Raw genomic sequence first — 20,567 nt, forward strand, 5'->3', positions numbered from 1 at the left:
GACAGGAACGGGGTCTCACAGCAAGTATACCCTCCAATATTTAAAAAAAACATTAGTAGTCGTTCAAACAAGAAATTCTTTTAAAATGTAAATCTGTTTTCTTTACCTCATCATGACCTTAAAGGTTTTTAAAAACCAAACAGTGTAAACATAAAGTGAACATGCCCTTGAAGCACTCTGCAATAGTCATCCAAACTGTTTCTTAACTGTGACATGTCTTACAGTCAGTTCTGAAAGGCCAAAGTGTGTATTTATGACCCATAATTGCATTTCAGAAATCTTTGATTAATTTATTCCATGTGATGTGAGGATTTCGTAGCTCCTTAAAGCGGTGTAGCACCACTGAAGCTATTGGGCTAACTGAAATAAAGTGGAAAGTAGTATGAATGAAGCCCTCTAATTGATGATTATATATTTGTTCTTAGCATTCACAAATAACTCACAACCATATGTCAGCAACATATATATCTGTATTATTTAGATGGAACTGTTTAGATGACTAGAGACAGGAGTTGTATGTGACATTTCCTTTACACAAAATGTGAGTCAAGCTACAAAGAGATATTATGGCCTGTAACAGACCTTTTGATCAGTAAATTCTTATACCACATATATTCACTTGCCTTTACACATTTCTAAAAATAAAATGAACATGAAAACCAGTTAAAATAAAACAAGAGAACTACATGGAATTCAGCACATATAATAAGCAGTTGCCAAAAATGGGACCTACAAACATGCTGCTCTAATACAGCTATGGCTCTGTTCCAGTGCAGTGCAATGACCAGTGTATAGACTGCAGAAAGAAGTGTCTGTCTGTGAAGCACACTGCACAGCCTTGGACAAGCTTCAATTTCTTAGCCTAACCTATCTTATAGGGTTATTGAGAGGAAGAGGAGAGCTAGTCTTGTGATAGCAAGCATGACTTGTCCCCTTAGCTAAGCAGGGTCCACCCTGGTTGCATATGAATGGGAGACTTGATGTGTGAGCACTGTAAGGTATGCCCCTCAGGGGATGGAGCCGCTCTGGGAAGAGAAGAAGGTTCCAAGTTTCCTCCATGGCTTCTCCAAGATAGGGCTGAGAGATTCTTGCCTGCAACCTTGGAGAAGCCGCTGTCAGTCTGTGTAGACAACACTGAGCTAGATGGACCTGTGGTCTGACTCAATATATGGCAGCTTCCTATGTCCCTATGTACCTCAATGAAATCCTAGAAGCAAAATAAATGTAGATAGTAAGAACAAGCAAGATGTAAGAAGACGCCCAGAGACACAAATAAAAAAGTTACACCCAAGTGGAGCTTTGGCACTTGCATGGTAGTTTTGCCATGTTCTCACTGAGGCTTTTTAGGCTCCTTATGCAGCTGGGCCTTATTCCCTAAAGTTTTTCTGGAAAGTCAGTGACCCTCCAGAAAAGTCTTGATGATCTGCAACTGAAATGGGAATTCAGAGAGCCCCAGTGCATATGTAGAACTATTTCGATGAGAGAGCAATTTGGATACCAACCACAGATTTTAAGGACAGTTCAGGGCATTTAATTCCTTGCAAGACCAAGCATGCCAAAATAAGGTACTCTAGTAGACCTGTATGAATGGCAACAGACTTTGATGAACTAATCCAAGAAGCCAGGGTCGTAGCTATAACTGAACAAGAGGGGGGCACAGATGTCCTTGGGCCCCTGAGGGAGAGGGGCCTGTCAGCTGAGCAATACCTTATTCTTTGTTCCACTACTTCCACCTCTCCAAAGAAGAAAGTTGGCAGGGAAGGGAGTGGGCAGGGGCTATCTTCACTTTATGTCCCAGGGCTCACTCCAACCTTACTATTTTTACTTAATACATTTATTTAACAAATTTGTATACCACCCAAAACACATCTCTGCCTCTGCCTAAAGCATTACAAATATTATGTGACACTTTTTAACTATAGTGCTATCATAAATGTAATATTTCCATGAGGCTCAGGTCACTGATTATATGAAATGATGTTCAAACTAACAATTCACATAAATGCAGAATAATGACAAATCCTCCTGGAGTTGCACCAATCAAGGTTCCTTTATTGATATACCAAATGTTACCATTTTGCAAATGGACACTATCATCCATTTGCACTGGAGATACACCCCCATTTCCAAGAATGCACCACCATAAAGTTACTAATTTCACATTAGCAATGTGCACTTAGGCAAACAGTTTAACATCACTGTAGGGACTCTAGACACTCAAATTAGCTCAGTTTGGTCAAATGGTACTTGAAATCAGGCATGGATTCCTTAAGTTCAAGCATGCCTCAGTCTCTTACTCCCAACCCACTCAATAGAAAATAATGTCAGACACAGTTGAAAAGCACATTGATCGCTATCCTGGCACAGCAAGCTAAAGGAGATCCTGGATATAGATTAGCACAGTGTTTGGTCAAGTCATCCAACAGTCCATATGGTGCCATGGACAGCATATAAGACTTGGTCAGGGAGAAGGGTTCAAATTGCTACTGAACCTCACTGACTAACCTTGGTCTTGTCACCATCTCCCAGCCTAACCTATCTCACAGGACAAAAAAATGGGGAAGGGCACACCATGTACATTGGTCTGAGTTCCTTGGAGGAATGGTAAGATAGATGTTCAATAAGCAGACTACTTTTTTCAGAGAAAGGTGACAGATATGATGGTACATAGGTGTGTATAAGTTCAGTACTCACTCAATGTCATATTGGGTTTAGAAACCAATAACTGACCAGGATCCTAAGATTTCAAAATCAATTAATGGTTTTAGGCTGTTCCCCAATCCCAGGTAAGTCAGCTGAAGAAATCAATTTCTGTATATAGCATGCTGATTTAAAACAGCAACAGTTTTAGGCCTTCACTACAGAGGACTCCAGATGCCAAGAGATGGATTAACAATGAAGCAAAGAGTATCTGCATAGCTTGTTTAAAACATTATTCATACTAAAGCCACACAGCTGAAATCCCAATATAGGCAAAGACGTAACATCCTGACCATTCCTGGCATTCCCACAAATCTCTACAGCAATAGTGGATGGTGGGGGGTCAAGCTAGGGGAGAGCCAATCACTGAGGTGGGAGCCCCCAACTTTCGTCTACATCAGTGAGCTTTGGCATTTATCCAGGCCCACTGACATGGAGGAAATCGGGAGAGAGTAAAGCAGAAAAATAGGGGGAAAGGCAGAAAGTGGAGTTAGCAGAAAACGGGGGTGGAGAGATAGCAGAAGGCGAGGGCAAAAGGCTGAAAGCATAAGAGGGGAGAAAGAAAGGAGGGGCAAAAGTCAGAAAGAGGAAGGAGAAAGCATAAAAAGAGGCACATAAGCAGGGGACAAGAAGAAAGGAGAAAGAGGGGCAGAGAGGATAACACAAGGGGGAGAAAAGAAAGGTTTGTACTCCAACTTACAGGCAGCCAGCAAACCCTCCAAAACATTGAACTTCCTCCTGCTCCTCTTCCATGCCTGTAACTTCCTTGTTTAGTCTTACTGGCTCAAACAGCTGCTACTCAAGCTGTTCCAGCTTCTGATTTCTAAGGGCACTGCCCCCAATATGAAACAAAAAATAGATTTATACACACACACTTACTGATGACTTCAGGGTCATCAGTTATATTTTCATTATATTTTCTACCCATTTTTATTCCCTTGTGGAGTTGATGCCAAAACACACCCCAAGGAATCAGATGCTGGAACAGTTTGAGTAGCAGCTTTTCTAGCCAATAAGATCAAAAAAAGAAGTTACAGGCCTGGAGGAGGCGCTGGGGGAAGCTCTGGTTTGAAGGATTTACTGGCTGCCTATTAGTTTGAGCTTCCCTGCTAACTGCTTTGTTTGGTGGGAGAGGGGGCGTAGACCCTCCTGCCTTTACTGACCAGTTAGCTTTGTAACAATGGCTGACATCCAGACTAAGTTATTCAACAGTACTTCTCAGGAGTTAATCCAAAGTACTCCTTAATTTTAATAGGACTACTCAGGAGTAATTTAGTCTGGATGTTGCAACTACCCTGTTTCCCCGAAAGTAAGACCTACCCCGAAAGTAAGACCTAGCAGTAATTTCTGATGTACCGCTAATTGCCCTAGTGCATTTTTGGGGGCTAAAATTAATATAAGACACTGTCTTATTTTCGGGGAAACACGGTATTTTCTCTTAAGCTTAGAGTAAAAATAAAGTAGTGTTAAAATTGAGCATTTCAGGAAGGAAATGGGGGAAAAAAACTTGTTATGAGGGGAGGAAAAGGTTAAAAATACTCCATAAAGGTCGCTTTGCAGTATAGAGAACCATAACATGAACTTAAAAAAAATTATATTGAAGAACAGTTGTTATAGAAGATATTAGTGCACGAAGTGAAAGGTCCATCATTGCTACTCAAATATGTAAATTATCAGACTTGTTGCTATGAGCTCTGGTTAGTAATAAACAGTTCATACAAGCACTTTTGTCAAACAAAAAATTTCAACAGTGTTGACCTCAAAATACTTGATGGGATCTGAGCTGTGGGTGACTGACCAAGAGGGGGATCTTGAGGTCGTGGTGGACAGCTCGTTGAAAGTGTCAACTCAGTGTGCTGCAGCTGTGAAAAAGGCCAATTCCATGCTAGGGATCATTAGGAAGGAGGTTGAAAATAAAACTGCTAATATTATAATGCCCTTATACAAAACTGTGGTGCGGCCACACCTGGAGTACTGCGTACAAGTATGGCCACCAAATCTGAAGAAGGACATTGTATAACTGGAAAAGGTGCAGAAGAGGGCAACCAAGATGGCCAAGGGCCTAGAGCACCTTTCTTATGAGGCAAGGCTACAACACCTGGGGCTATTTAGTTTAGAAAAAATACGACTGCGGGGAGACATGATAGAGGTCTATAAAATCATGTAAGGTGTGGAGAAAGTGCAGAGAGAGAAATTCTTCTCCCTCTCACACAACACTAGAATTAGGGGTCATCCCATGAACGCATAATACACTTGTGGAATTCTCTGCCATGAGATGTGGTGACAGCCAACAACCTGGATAGTTTTAAGAGGGGTTTGGATAACTTTATGGAGGAGAGGTCTATCATTGGCTACCAGTTGGAGGGCTAAAGGCCACTTCCAGCCTCAAAGGCAGGATGCCTCTGAGTACCAGTTGCAGGGGAGTAACAGCAGGAGAGAGGGCATGCCCTCAACTCCTGCCTGTGGCTTCCAGTGGCATCTGGTGGGCCACTGTGAGAAACAGGATGCTTGACTAGATGGGCCTTGGGCCTGATCCAGCAGGGCTGTTCTTATGTACTTTAAAACACTATGATCCATTTGCTATCCAGAATTAGTTATTGCAAGTTTGTAAAAATCATTGTCTACTGCCTGAATGCAAAAACTGTGTGCATGCAAAAATCCTGAGTATCTAATTTTACTACACCTAGGACTGAATTTTGTACTCAAAGCAACCTTTCTTCTAAATACGGGACATGCAAATAAAGGAGAAAATATAAGAAGTAAACCATGGTATTTCTAGCTCGTCTTTCATAAGTGTATTTCCCCACAAGACCTTACCAGATATAGTATAAGCTACTCTTTCTTTCAAAAGTAGCCAAAGTTTTACCATGCTATCACCTTTTGTTGTGGTTCTTCTGACTGTAAGCATTACTAAAACTCTTTAAGGTGGACATGTGAGGTATAAATAAATAATTGGGTGTAGTAGTTGGTCATACATGAAGGTGCTTTTAGAAAGAAGAGCATTTGCCAAAGTTGAGCATTTCATGGCATATCAAAGGAAACAAGTTGGGAAAATCACACATCTACCAGGAATTATGACATGTGAATCCATTCTGAGGGCTATTACAGTATTTGATGATAAAAGACCATATGAGATTGACCACTAAGAGGCACTTTGAGTAAACAGAAATCACTTCAAACAAAACTCTGCTGTGTAATGGGGTGGGGATGGACACGATAATATTGTTCGTATTTTTTTAAACAACTTCTGATCAATATCTACTGATGTGATGCATCTGCTGACATCACTACCATCAAGAGGAAAGGAAATTAACACCAGAAACTATCTCTGGCAGCATTAAATTCAATAATTTTGGGATGGGAACACCCACATGATGCCAAGAGCAAGCTGTGATGTTAATTTGATGTGGAATTTGCTTGCACACAAAATTGGCAAATCTTGAGGACACTGCACTCAGGAAAGGAGCAAGGATGTACTTCTTTTCCTGTGGATGTGAGCAGCTAAAGAAATACAAAACTAAGTTGGATACTTGTTGAGATTTAATAAACTCTACTCTGGAGCTTTATGTCACCTCAGGAAAGGGAAACAGCAAGTTCCCTTACTGAAACCTGGAGGCTTCTACTTCAGGGAGGAAAGCTTTATAAGGTATTTGGACACAGGAAAGCAAATGGCAGTCCTTCTCCAGAAAAGTAAGTTTAGGAATATTGGAGCCATAACTGTACCAAAAATGAGGCCAATAAAGTTAACTCTCCAAAACTGGTAAGAGATTTCCCACGGATAGTTAGTAAATATTGTATTTATTTGTGTGAACCACCTAGAGCCTTTGGAGTTAGGCGGCATATACATTAAGTAAGTAAGTAATCAGGCCTGATGGTAAATCAGGCCTAAGCAAGTTGACCCATCAGTGATGGCCTGCAAGGATGCTTTTCAATCCCTTCTCCATTTTTTAGTCCCAGACAAGCAGCAAGCTGGTTGGTTGTGCTAGACTGGGGAGTCGTAACTTGTGCCGACCTGAACTAAATGAACATCTGCATATAGCATCTGAATGTGACTTGAATCTGAGTTAATGTCTTGAATTAATTCTTACTGTTCTAAGTTTGTGTGCATCCGTCAACATGTATTACTATGTGAATGATATAACCGTAGCTTTAAAACAGCATAAAAACAATTCATTTCTCAACACACACACACACACACGAACAACAGGGTGTGTATGTGGGGTTATGGCTCACTAATTCTATTCTACTCTTCTATTCTACACTAATGCTAAATGACAGTGATTACTTTGTAGTGGGGTGAACAGTGGTTACTTACATTAACTTCTGTTATAGCAATATCAACGACGCTACCAACAACAATTAAGGCATCAAAAGTGTTCCATGCATCAGTGAAATAGTGCTGTTAGGACAAGCATTCAGTAGCACGAGAAAACAGAAACAGAAAAGAAGAGAAGAAAAAGGACAGTGTTATAACACAGAAACACAATCTAAGCTTCTGCAATGCACCAGTATTGCATCTTTCTACCTCAAATCTGAGAAAATGGGAAGCGAAAAGTGTCTTGGAGTGTTCCCAAATTCTGTAACTGAATTCAGAGGCCTATATTCAGAATCTAGAAACATATCAAGTTCTGTGACTTGTCCAGATAACAGAAATAAGTAGAGACACAGAAAAAAGAGAAGTGGGTCCGAGGGAGTTTGGCTGGGGTATACTCACATCAGCTTCACTGAGAACGATGTCTACTATGCTGCCAAGAACGACGAGGGAGTCAAACGAGTTCCAGGCATCACTAAAATACCCCTGAACAGAGCAGGCAGGGTGCAAATGTTTGTGATTACATATGAAATGTCAAAATATTTGCATACTTCTGTTTAGTTTTTTCATAAACAGAAATCACTGAAAACAAAATTCTGTAGTGTAATGGGAAAAACCAAACAATATTGTCTTCTGAAGGAAATGTTTGTATGTGACATGATTTTATCACCAAATAGCAACAGGCCTCTGAAACAGACAGTCTGTGTTGGGGATAGGGGCACAGAAAGTTTGGTTAGGTAATTTCTACATTGCAACAGTGTTCCAGTGAAGGACTACACTACAAGGTACAGTAATTACTACAGTCCCTTAAACTGTTACAACACAAACTGGTCCTTAGCCAGCCTCAAGATTAAACAGTGTAAGCTGCCTTCCAAAGGTCTCTCTGTGGCATGCCCTTTAATACCCTGGTGCACCCCACATTGTTATTTATTAAGGAACTATTGCTGTGTATAAGATAGAATTGTAAAGAAGCTAAAATTATAGCACTCAGAAGTTTCAGGAACATATCCTAAATTGTAGGTGTAAATGTGCACTTCTGCTATATATAACAGAGTCGAAAACCCAAACATCAGTAAAGCAATTTGAAGCATATGTATGCAATAAAGTTGGGCAATTGTCCCCAAACTCCACCATTTAGTAACAGGCATTTTTGATAGCTGTCTGCTTACCATTCTACAAGAAGTATTTGAAAATTAACAGCCAATTTGATGCAATACTGGAAATGAAAAAGATGGTACCCAGAAAAGGGACACTGGTGAAAGGCAGGAATGCCCAAAGCTTTGGGGCAACATTCAGGTTCTACAGCAGTTTTAATGCAGCTTGTGCATGTTTACTCAGGCCTATTTTTAAAATAGCTCTGAAACAGCTGTCAACAGAAAAGCCTGTTCTATGCTATTCATGTGTCATGTGAATTGCAGAAATGGGAAGGAAAATATAAGTAAACAAGTACAACAGGCCCTCCCAAACAGCAGCGCTTCTGTCAGGCATGGTTAATAAGTCTGCCTGATTCTCGTAATCCACGTGGGTCCTGTACCAACCCCCATTCTGAATGTTGCTAGTCCAAACGGATTTGCAAGATCAACCTGTGTGGGCCATCAGCGATGCTGAAAAAATGCAGTACCAAATCTTCGTCCTAGCTGGGAATTCTTCAAAGAGATACTTATCTTTCACTTCCTGGTTAACACAAATTTAATGAGTGGGTGTGGGGAAGCCATTAGTAAGCTCCTAATGTCACTGTAGGTGCTATCCAAACAGCATTAAAGCACAGGAAAAACTAATGTTGAAACTTAATAAAACACTGGGAACACCTGTATTATTATTTTTTTAACATTTATATCTCGCTCTTCCTCCAAGGAGCCCAGAGCGGTGTACTACATACTTGAGTTTCTCTTTCACAACAACCCTGTGAAGTAGGTTAGGCTGAGAGAGAAGTGACTGGCCCAGGGTCACCCAGCTAGTATCATGGCTGAATGGGGATTTGAACTTGGGTCTCCCCGGTCTTAGTCCAGCATTCTAACCACTACACCATGCTGGCTCTCTCAGCAGCACATGCTGGTGTGCTGCTGTAAAAATATGGTGTTTGCAAGAATCTTTCTGGTAAGAGAGGGCAAAGTCTGTGTGTAAGGATGTACAAAGAGGTTTGAGTTCGAGCTGGTCCGATTTGGCCGACTCAAGGACTTGCCCACGGCTCCCCCTCAAGCTGAATCCAGATCCAGTTCAGTTTGAACTAGAGCTGAACCCCCCTCCTCCCCACTGGCCTCCAACTGGCCCAGTTTGGGCCATATTAGTCGGTTTTTGGCCTGTTCTGGGCCTCTTTGTGCTGGCAGTGGCCATTTTGGAGGCCAATGCACATTGGATATCTGTGTGTCCTGGACCATAGTGAATTACATTCACTATGCCAAATTTCACCTCCAATTAAAAATACAATAAAAATGCTGTAACCATGCATGTTTGCAAGACTCTTTCTGGGGAGGGAGGGCAAAGTCTGTGTCTGTGTGTAGCATCCTCTGCTCTGCATTAATCTGGCCATACATTCCAATGGTAGTGGTGGGGCACCTGTCCTCTTTGACTCCCCCTGCAGAAAATGCCTTTGAACACTTTGAGCCCCTGGTGGTGCGGTGGTAAAACTGCCGCCCTGTAACCAGAAGGTTACAAGTTCGATCCTGACCAGGGGCTCAAGGTTGACTCAGCCTTCCATCCTTCCGAGGTTGGTAAAATGAGTACCCAGAATGTTGGGGGCAATATACTAAATCATTGTAAACCACTTAGAGAGCTTCCAGCTATAGAGCGGTATATAAATGTAAGTGCTATTGCTATTGCTAACATCTCTGACATTACAACAGGGCTGAAAAATTAGTGTAGGCACTGTTGTACTAACTGGGTTTTTCAAAACCATCAAATATTTCCAAAAGGTGTTCCTATTGACCAGGAGTTCCAAAGTAAACAGTCCTGTATCAATCTATTTCCAAGTTAGCACATGAAAAAAGTTCTAGAAAAGCTGTCTCAAAATATTGTCATTTTTCTTCTATTTTTCCATCATTTAAAAAAAAGATCCTCAGCAATACAAAGCCCTGTTAAATTAATGAACTAGCTATGGACAAAAAGTAGTCATGCCTAAAGAAGTCTTGATAGACTGAAGACAACCGCTCTTCAAGAACAGCAGACGCCACCAAAAAGAATGGAAAGATAGGATGCTGCTGAAGTGGTGTGAACCGCCCAGAGATGAAAGTTTGGGGCAGTGTACAAATTTGATTAATAATAATAATTATCTTTTAATGTGAAAAATGGCACTTATGCAGTCTTGTACAATATTATTACTGTGAACAACATTAAAATACCATGTCACATATTGATTGAACAATTGATTTTTTAAAAAAAGAAATCATGTCACATAAAGCAAATTTTTCCTATCAGTATGTACAAATATTGTTTTCAGTAATGTGTAAAGCCAAAGCAAGCAAACATAAATAAAAACACTAACTAAAAGGAAATAAAGATGATTCTGGAAAAGGGAGAATGCAATATATGGACAAGTCACAGCAAGGAAACTTGCATCATACATCTCAAAGTCGTTATCACTGCAACAAACCAAGATCAATCTACTTACTAGCCATCTTTTCTTTTTTGGCACACAAATCTGACATAAAATGGCAAGGGGAAATAATTCCATACATAATCATGTGTTGGTTAGGTTTCATGAATTTCTAGTATTAATTTTATATGACATTTAAAATATTTTTATTTGTAAAGCAAATAGTTTACTCTTGGCATAGTTTACTCATATAGATGCTGCAACATACAGGGAAAAAATCCTAAAGCATATCCCATCAATATGCTATTAATTGTAAAACACTTCTTTTCTTATTAATTCTGCACACAATTTAAAAACCTGGGTTTTATTCATTCTGAAATTTCACACCACCAAGTCAGAATGAATTGGATTATTTTAACCACTCATCTACAAACTTTTAACCACTCATTTTAACTTTTAACCACTCATCTACAAACAAAATGGAGTGTCAGAACTGTGTCGGTTCCCACCTAAAAATCAGCTCAGACTTCATACCAACAGCCTTGCAGGTATTTCAGTTGGTGCTGGAGCATGCCTCTCTGAGAATGGAATAGCATATTCTTTGGGCAAAAAACATTATGTCTTGGTTTCTTCCTACAGGGGAAGCAGTACCAGTGTACCATGTCACTGCTTCTCCATGAGAAGGCTGTCATTTGGTTTAAATAACACTACAAGACCACATACATGACAAAGACTGAAATGAAATCCAATTTTAAGAAATCTATATTAATGTGATACAGTTATTAATGAGATACAATTAAGTGTATACTAAACTCTGGACTGAATTTAAAATTGGGAAGGAAAAAAAGTTGTTTCAGTATTCAGATTTATATAAGAATGTTCATAGCCTGTTCCTTTAAAAATTGCTACTAATGATATAATAGCTATAAAATGGACAAATTTGTGTGGATCCATTGGTAAGTGCTAGACATTATAACCACTTCAACTATTTAACCGTGTACCCAGCACCCCAATCCAAAGCACTTCTAAAACAAAGACACTGTTATGGTTTGTGATATTATGGTAGCACAATGGTTAGATGCGCTATCTGATCTTTACATTTATTTGTTGGCACAACTAGTCTCAGGATTGTGTCATAAAGTTCAAGATGAACATTTCTGCACAATTAAACAACATCCAAGTACAGGACAAAACACATTGTCAGCTGTAACGACTTATATTTAGGAAGCAGGGATTTCATGAGTATGGTATATATATATATATATATATATATATATATATATATATATATATATGATCTTATTCATTACTTAGCAATACTTTAAAAAAAAATTCTACATCTCATTTCCTGCACTTGCATACACAGTGATATCAGATTTTGCATTCTGTGAAGATTCTTCTGATACTATACCATGAAAAGCATCAAATTCGTATTTGCTACTTATCTGGGCAATAAAAATGTGTGTGGTTTGAAAGAACTGACTCAATGGCAACCTTACTAAATAAGTATATAATCTCTTACCTTGGGCTTAAAAGCAATGAGCTTCAGAAACATTTCAACAGTAAACACTGCAGTAAACACCATATTCAAAAAATCCATTGCATCGTTAAAAAGTTTAGACTGCCCGTAGTGCTACAAATAAAACATAAAAGAAAAATATTAAGAATAGTTGTGCATAATAAAAAAAATTAACATATAGCCACTTTCCAAACTTTTGAAGCAAAGAGCAGGGGCATAACTATAATAGGGCAAGGGGAGACAGTTGTTTGGGGGCCCACTGCCTTGGGGGGCCCCCAGAGGCAAGTCACATGACTGACTCCCCCAGCCGTGCACTTGCCCGTGCTTCCTTCAGTTGTATTCATCCTCCGAAACTGATGTGAGGGTTACGACCTGGAGCTACCAGAACAGCATGTCTTTCTCTAGTACCATTAAATGACTTGCATCATCCACAATTTACAAACCTTTTAAAAAATAATTTCGGATGATGTTCTATTGTGGCACATAGGGGTGTGTGTGTGTGTGAGAGAGAGAGAGAGAGAGAGAGAGAGTGTATGTGTGTGTATATATGTATGTGTGTGTGTATATATATATATATATATATATATATATATATATATATATATTCATTCATTCAATTTCTATACCGCCCTTCCAAAAATGGCTCAGGGCGGTTTACACAAAGATATAACAAACAAATAAGATTGAACCCTGTCCCCGAAGGGCTCACAATCTAAAAAGAAACACAAGATAGACACCAGCAACAGCCACTGGAGGTACTGTGCTGGGGGTGGACAGGGCCAGTTACTCTCCCCCTGCTAAATAAAGAGAATCACCACATTAAAAGGTGCCTCTTTGCCAAGTTAGCAGGGGTATACACACACACACACACACACACAATTTTACTATGCTTTTTGTTACCACTATTCAGCCTCATTTAAGATTACTTTACTTCATGAGCTGAGCTTCGGGGGGGGGGGGTATTTTTAAATCTTGTCTCTGGGCCCACTCCAACCTTGCTACGCCCCTGGCAAAGAGCTTTCCCATCTCTTCATTGGTTGCATGACAGGGAGAAGTATAAAAAACTGCAGCTTCTCCCACAGTGATGGGAGACAAGTTCTTGCTACATTGCTACAATGCAAGCAGGGGAGAGATTTCAATGATGTCCGCTTCCCTTGTAAGCGCTCTGTGCCACCCAATGCAACCTCCAGGGACATATTTTCATTTGGCACAGAATGCTTTAAAGGTTAGGGAAGCTGTCAAAATCCACATGCTTGCCAGGACTACTTTATTTTATTTTATTTTATTTTATTTTTTTCATCAGTCAAAACCATAAGCAGCACTGGTGCTTCATTCATAACGATGCTGGTAAACATCTTTTTCTGCCTGTCTGGCACAATTTAAGCCAAATAAACTGAAATCTGACAGTTTAAGATTAACTGTAAATTCTCACTCTGAATGACCTGGGACACAGTATTATAAAGACAGTAAAGCATCATACAGAGTTCTTACTTTTATTTATTTTTTAATCCACAGCTTCATCAATCTCACTCTAAACATGCTGAAAACTGAGTTTGTATGCCTAAATTTTAACTAGGCAAACACAAACACAAATTGCCACTTGAAACTATGCACCCAGGGTGTATACAGGGCCAGTGCAGATGTAATACTGGTGCTTTCTCACCAGTGGTCAAGAAATCAGGAGGAAGCCATAAGCTCATGTGTGTTCTTCTCATAACCTTTCCCTAGAGCAAATTCCCCCATAATACCTCAACCATGGTAAAAAGAAACATCCTACCTGCATAGCCAAGCAAAGTGTATTCAGCATGATAAGGACAAACATGATGTATTCAAAGACAGTAGAGTTCACCATATACCAGAATTTGTACTGGTAAGGATTTTTTGGGATGTATCTACGCAAAGGTCGTGCTTTCAAAGCATATTCCACACACTGACGCTGTAAAAAGTAAAAATGTCAAATAGAGAAATGACAGTCACAGTTTAGCTGAAAAATAATGTCAAAACAGCTTTGCATTTCAGAAATAACTCATCAACCCAAAAACTAACAGTTCATGTACATTGTACCATCTGTGAAGAGGCTTCTTATTGTTTTCTATAGGAAGCAAGTGTTCAGACCAGGGGCGTAGTGTCCGTTGGACAAGGGGGAACAGTTGTTCCCAGGCCCACAGGATCTGCCCCCCAAGGCCCCTCAGCCAGTCCACCTTGCCCTGCTCGCCCTCTCTCCTGCTCACCCTCCTGCTTGCTGGCTGGGTGAGCTAAACAGCCTGTTGCAGTGCTTCCTTCTGCTGAGCAGCTGCTTCCGTGCCTGCGCCTGCATATTCCATGGTGCAGGGCACGTGACATGTTTTGTCTCAGCCTCTACGGAGTCTGGAGAGGCACAAGAGGAGCTCCCTGCATGCACATGGCTGGCTGCCTGCCTGTGTGAGTCTGCTGCACACACCTTGCCTTGGAGCAGCTGACCTTACTCCTGGCATTTTGGGACTTTAGTCTTCTTGATTTGGTGTGTGATGGTGGTAGGGACAGAGGCCAGTTTGGGTGGTGCTGCAGAACCTGAGCAGGGGGCGAGTGAGCAAGCATCGCCTCTGTGTTGCCTGGGGTGAGTGTGCCACTTGCCAAGGAGGGAATCTGGCATCCTGCCATGCTGTTCTCCTGCTTCTCACTCTCCTGTCACTATTTCTTGCCGGGGGCGGGGGTTGGTCATGCCTTGCTGGATGATACAGACAAGGTCACGAAGTTTGCTGTTGGGCACAACAAGTGGAAGACTAGTGAGGCGATGCCGCGGCAGGCAAGCGACTGTTAGTTCACACTGATGGGCTTCAGGTGTGCACTGAAGTCCATTCAGGATCCTTCCAAGCTCTCTTTAGTTCTAGCTCTTTCAGCAGGAGCCCCTCCCCCTTAGTGACCTTACACCCTGTCTCCCTCAGTTCGAGTGTTCACCGATCTGAAAGAGACTGCAGCGGGAAGGAAGGGAAGGGCGTGTGAACAGATGACCACTAGATGAACTTTGTTTACAGGTAAACAACCTGTTGTTCATCGTTGTGGTCTCTGTTGTTCACACTGATGGGCACATCACAAGCTCATCTACCTGGCGGTGGGCCTCAGTCACTGGAAGATGGAATTCAGAATGACCCTCCCAAATTCCACATCGCGTCTGGAATGCAGATCCAAAGCATAGTGTATAATGAACGAGTGGCGAGTAGCCCAGGTGGCTGCTTTACAGATGACAACAAATGGGACATTCCTATCGAAGGTGGTGGATGGAGATATCACTCTTGTGGAGTGGGCTCTGACAGACTTCGGAGGGTCTTTCCCTGCAAGTTTGTAAGCCAGATTGATCGCGCTCACAAGCCACCTGGCTATAGACTGTGCTGCAGGTTGAGTGCCCAGCAACTTGGGGGCATAGGAAATGAACAAGGCTTGAGTTTTTCTGATTGTGTCTTTTCCTTGTAAAAGGCTAGGCAGCAGCGCACATCAAGACAATGGAGGGCTTTCTCTGCCTGTGAGGTCGGGTTTGGGGAAAAGATTGACAGGGACAAAATCTGAGACCTGTGGAAAGTACTCACCACCTTGGGGAGGAAATTAATATCTGGAGACAGTTGCACTTTATCCCTGTGCGATACTATACGGGGGATCCACTCTAAGGGCCCTGAGTTCGCTCACTCGGCACGCCGATGTAACCGCCACAAGGAATGCAGCCTTCCTGGTAAGTAGGCAGAGATAACAAATAGCCAGCAGTTTGAAGGGTTTGTGTACTAGTTGAGTGAGGACCAGGGGAAGATCCCAAGGGGGAGACATGAGTAGCATATCTGGGTCCAGGTTAATCAAGCCTTTAAGGAACCTCTTGACTATAGCGTTTGTGAATGGGGAGTCTATGCCCCGTGGCATGACATAGGCCAATATTGCTGCCAGGTGGACTCTAATAGAAGACATAGAAAGACCAGCTGCCTTTAACTGGAGTAGGTAGTCCAGGAGGAAGGTAGTGGGTGCCTGATAGGGGTCAACGGACTTGGCTTTGGCAAATTCTGAGAAGCGACTCCATTTTCTTTCATAGGCCCATCAAGTAGAAGGCTTTTGAGCAGCTTTGAGGACCTCTTGTAAATGTGGGTTTACATCGAAGAGAGGAGCCATGCAGTCAGGCGCAGCTGGGTCAGATACGGATGCCATAATGAGCCGATGCTCTGGGTCAATAGGTTCAGTAGGTTCTGGAGAAGGACTGGACCATCCAGGGTGAGGGACATCAGCACTGGAAACCACATTCTCCACGGCCAATAGGGTGCCACTAGAATTGCCTTCTTGGATTCCCTGCTCAGTTTTTGTAGGATTCACACAATCAGCAGGATTGGCAGAAAGGGGTACAGAAAGATCCCTGTCCAACATAGAGCAAAGGCATCTTCAAGGGAGCGGTGACCCATCCCCATCCTGGAGCAATATTGGGGGCTCTGGCGGTTCACCCAGCTGGCAAAAACATCTATAGCCGGAGTTCCCCAACGTCTTTGAGAGCTGGAAGGTGCAGGGTCCATTCGTGGGAGGTCAGAGGAGTTCGACTCAGGGAGTCTGCCAGGACGTTTGTTTGTCCCTGAATGTGAAGCGCTGAAAGCTCCAAGTTGTGTGATATTGCCCAGTGCCAAATCCGTAAGGTTAGAGAGAACAGGGTTCTTCACCCTGTACCCCCTTCCCTGTTCAGATAAGCTTTGACAGTTGTATTATCTGTGTGGACCTGAACGGGATGGCCCTGAAGGGATGGTAAGGACCATCCTGAGGTCTTCTGAGGGCGACCAATGCTTCTGAGGGCGACCAATGCCCATTTATCTGATAGTCTAAAACATGTGCCCCCTAGCCCAGTTCAGATGCATCTGCAGTGAGGACTATCAGTGGCTTGTCTGAGGTGAAGGGAAGGCCCACCTCTAAATGATGACAAGCGCTCTACCAGTGGAGGGACTGCAAGACCGTCAATGGCAGACGAAGGTGCTTCTTCTGTCTGTCAAGCTGGGGGCTGAAGTGGTCCAGGAACCATCGTTGCAGCACTCGCAGCTATAGTCTGGTGTGTGGTAGGACCGAAGTCGTGGAAGCCATGAGGTCCAGCATCTTCTGCACTGTGTGGGCAGTTTGTACCAGTTGAACAAATAAATGTCTGGCCAGGTGCAGTATCACAGAGATCCTTTGTTCCGGGAGGAATATTCTCATAGCAACTGAGTCCGGAAGCATTCCCACAAAGGCGATACCTCTGGCTGGTGTCAACCGGGATTTCTCTAAGTTTACTTGAAGGCCCAAGTCTTCCAGTAGGGATATAGTTGCAGCTACTTGTTGTTCTAGAAGCTGTGGGGACGAACTCATCAGTAACCAGTCGTCTACATAAGGGAAGACACAGATGTTTTGGCGGTGGAGGTAAGTGATCACCACCGCCATACACTTCGTGAAGACTCTCAGGGCCGATGAGAGTCCGAAGGGTCGAGCTTTGAACTGATATTTGTGTGGCCCTACTTGGAAATACAGAAAACAGCGGTGCTGCAGGTGGATGGATATATGGTAGTAAGTGTCTTTTAGGTCAACTGCTGCAAACTACACACCTGGAGACAAGAGGAGCACTATTTCTGGGATAGTCACCATGCGAAACCTGGTGTATTTGACAAAGCAGTTCAGTTCCTGAAAGTCTAGGATGGAGCACAGGCTCCTGTTGGGCTTTGGAACCACAAAGAAGGGTGAATAGAAGCCATCGTCAAGATGACCTGACACTGGTTCTATAGCATCCTTTTGTAATAGTACTTCGAGTACCTGCAGGAGTTGTCACCAGAGTACTCACCAGAGTACTCCTCCCTAGTTGAGGGGGAGGTTGCTGAATGAACTCTATGGCATATCCAATCCTGAGGGTGGTCAGCACCCAGTGGTCGGTGGTTAGGGAGTCTCACATTTCCAAATAGGGCTGGAGGCGTGTCGTGGGAATGAGGCAGGAGGAGACACTGTCGCTTGGTGAAGGAGGATTGTTTGGACCTCTATTGTTGTTGAGGCTTCTGGGTGGAGTAGGGACCAGACTTTCGAAAGGAGCCCTGGTGATAATGTCTACACGCAGGTCAGAGAAATATGACGGAGTTGAAGGCGCGGGGCATGGTGGCTGCAGGCGGTTCCACCTGCTTGTTTGGTAAGGTTTAAAGTGAGTAGAGGAGAAGCTCATTGAGCAGGCAGTAGTGTGTAATTTATGTACCCGTTCCACAGTGTCATCTGTCTTGTTCCCGAATAGGGCCTCACCATCGAATGGAACATCTTCTATATGCATACGTGCTTCAAATGTTAGGCCTGAGGAGTGAAGCCAAGCATGGCGATGCAAGCCTATAGAGGAGGTTGTAACACGGGCAGTACAGTCTGCCTGATGGTGCGAAGAATGTAGCTGTTGTTTTGTGAGATTCAAGCCCTCCTTCTTCAGTGTGTTGGCTAAATCTCTCTGGTCTCCAGGCAACTGCTCCAGAAAGGGGGTCATTTTATCCCACAGGAAATGACTATATCTTCCCATGCAGGCTTGATAATTGGCCACTTTCAATTGGAGGGCAGAGGCAGAATATTGGCACCTACCAATGGAATCCAGTTTTTTGCCCTCGCGATCGATGGGAGCTGTCAGAGCCCTGTTCCATGATTTTGTCTGTGCCATCTCTACGACAACTGAGTTTGGCATGGGGTGTTTCTGGAGAAAAGCGCTATTGTCCAAATGTACCCTGTATAAAGCTTCAATCCTCTTAGATGTTGGCTGAATAGAAGAGGGTTTGGTCCAGTAGCTATGGGCTATATCGAGTATAGTTTTGAACACAGGTAGGGCCACCAGCACATGGGTGGAAGAGTCAATAATGCCCAAAATAGGGTCTTCAGGGGGCTTCTGTGGCTGGGTTGCCAGAAGCCCTAATAAGGTTGCCATGCGTTGTACGTGTTCAGCATGAGATTGGAAACCTCCAGAGGGAGAGTTAGGCAAGCACCCAAGGAATGTATTGAGCATTCAGAATCATCGGACTCACCCCCAGGGGAGTCTTCTGAGCAGTCTAGCACTGGAAATGCTTCTTGTACTCAGGGCTGTGCAGGTTTGGTTAGAGGCACACCATTTGGATCCGGAGCCTGGTGGTCAGTTGACAATAATGAGTCTGCAGGAGTAGGAGGAGGTGGGTGCTCCTCTGGAGGTCTTGCAGTGTCAGGTGTGCCAGACCTTGAGCGATGGATTGCAGCCCTGTCTGGGACATGGCACCGAGTGGGGTGCTGCAGGCAGGAGGGAGGACTCTGTGCCAACTAGTCAGACTTCAGTATCGCGGTCTGGATGGCGATCTCAGAAAATATCTGCTCCTTTTGCCTTGATACAGAGAAGGGGAGCTGTGACGTCTGTTGGGCGGGTAGGACCTACAGTCCTGCCAGTAGTCTCAGCCATAGTCACGCGATGGTGAACACTCATAAGTAGGATTCTCCTCATAGTATGGGTTGTCATAAGCGTCTCCATAGTCATCTCCAGGGGCATATAAATCCTCCTCCTCACTCTGCCAAGAGTTGAAAGTAGCCAAAGTACCTGGCTGTGGTACTGAGGGTCCAGGCACAAGCTTCGGTACTGAGGAGGGAGGCTTGTGAAAAGAGCGCTCCCTGTGAGGGCTGGAGGCTGGCACACCCCTGGATCATGCTGCATCCTGTGGCTGGGAGGACTTGCCTGCAGACAAAGGGTGTAGGAAGGCTGTGTCCCCTGTCCGCGGAGGAACTTTACCCGAAGGCCTTGGCTGAGGGAGAAGGTCCTGCTGAAGAGTCCACTGATAGAGTTCCCTTCTTTTTCTTTTTGGTTGCCGGGTCCAAAGGAGCCTTGTGCTTTGACCCTGAAGTAGGCAGTGCACTCGGTATCAAGGTGGTAGGAAGAAGTCAAAGGCGCCAGTTCCTCCAAGTGCAGTGCCAACTTGCTCTGAGCCTCCTGTTGCAGGCCAACGGCAAGAGTGGCAGGATGGGAGATTGAGTAGGTTTCTACAAGTGCCAGTACTCCTGTAGAGGAAGGGTCTTTAGCGGACGCTGCCGTTTCAGGCATGAAGGAGGCCATTACCAGGTGGCACTGCAAGGCGGAGAGTGCCTTTCCCACAGTAGAGCTCTGAGGCATTTATGTGCTTGCTTCCCAAACTTTCTGCAAAATTTGCAGGAGTCCACCTTATGTGCCTCTCACAAGCACAAAAGACAACAAGAGTGGCCATCTGTCGATGGTGATTTTGCTCGGCAAACCGAGCAACGTTTGAAAGTGACATTTGTTTTATCCCCTCCCTCCATACACCTTGTGAGGGGAAAGGTGAAGAAACAATGTTGTGGCAAGCTGTGCCTCAAGAAGAAGAAAATATACTGCTGAGAAGGAATTTGCAGAAAATAGAGCCGGGGGGGGGTTGGGGGGGGAAGCAGGGGGGATCATTAAAAAAACAAGATGCAAAAGGCACAGGCAGAAGATACTGTGTGTTTAGTAAAGACAAGCAAGAATAAAACTGAAAAGAATAAGTACAGAAGGTTTTTCTTTT

The 20,567-nt window shown here is 43.3% G+C and overlaps 1 protein-coding gene across 19 annotated transcripts in view; it reads right to left on the minus strand.

Annotated features, from left to right (window-relative positions):
• The window catches only part of CACNA1D (calcium voltage-gated channel subunit alpha1 D), a 455,958-nt gene that overhangs the window by 143,973 nt on the left and 291,418 nt on the right, over window positions 1–20,567 (minus strand). For 9 of the 19 annotated variants that reach the window (XM_053289171.1, XM_053289170.1, XM_053289168.1 and 6 more), the window contains 4 exons: window positions 13,841–13,999; window positions 12,067–12,177; window positions 7,415–7,498; window positions 7,016–7,099 (listed from right to left, as the gene is read on the minus strand). In XM_053289171.1, the coding sequence (XP_053145146.1) occupies window positions 7,016–7,099; window positions 7,415–7,498; window positions 12,067–12,177; window positions 13,841–13,999 (438 nt within the window). The remainder of the gene's footprint in view (window positions 1–7,015; window positions 7,100–7,414; window positions 7,499–12,066; window positions 12,178–13,840; window positions 14,000–20,567) is intronic. The other 10 variants (XM_053289177.1, XM_053289175.1, XM_053289186.1 and 7 more) reach the window with 3 other exon arrangements.

Source organism: Hemicordylus capensis, chromosome 2, assembly GCF_027244095.1.
Source record: "Hemicordylus capensis ecotype Gifberg chromosome 2, rHemCap1.1.pri, whole genome shotgun sequence".
Classification (NCBI taxonomy): domain Eukaryota; kingdom Metazoa; phylum Chordata; class Lepidosauria; order Squamata; family Cordylidae; genus Hemicordylus; species Hemicordylus capensis.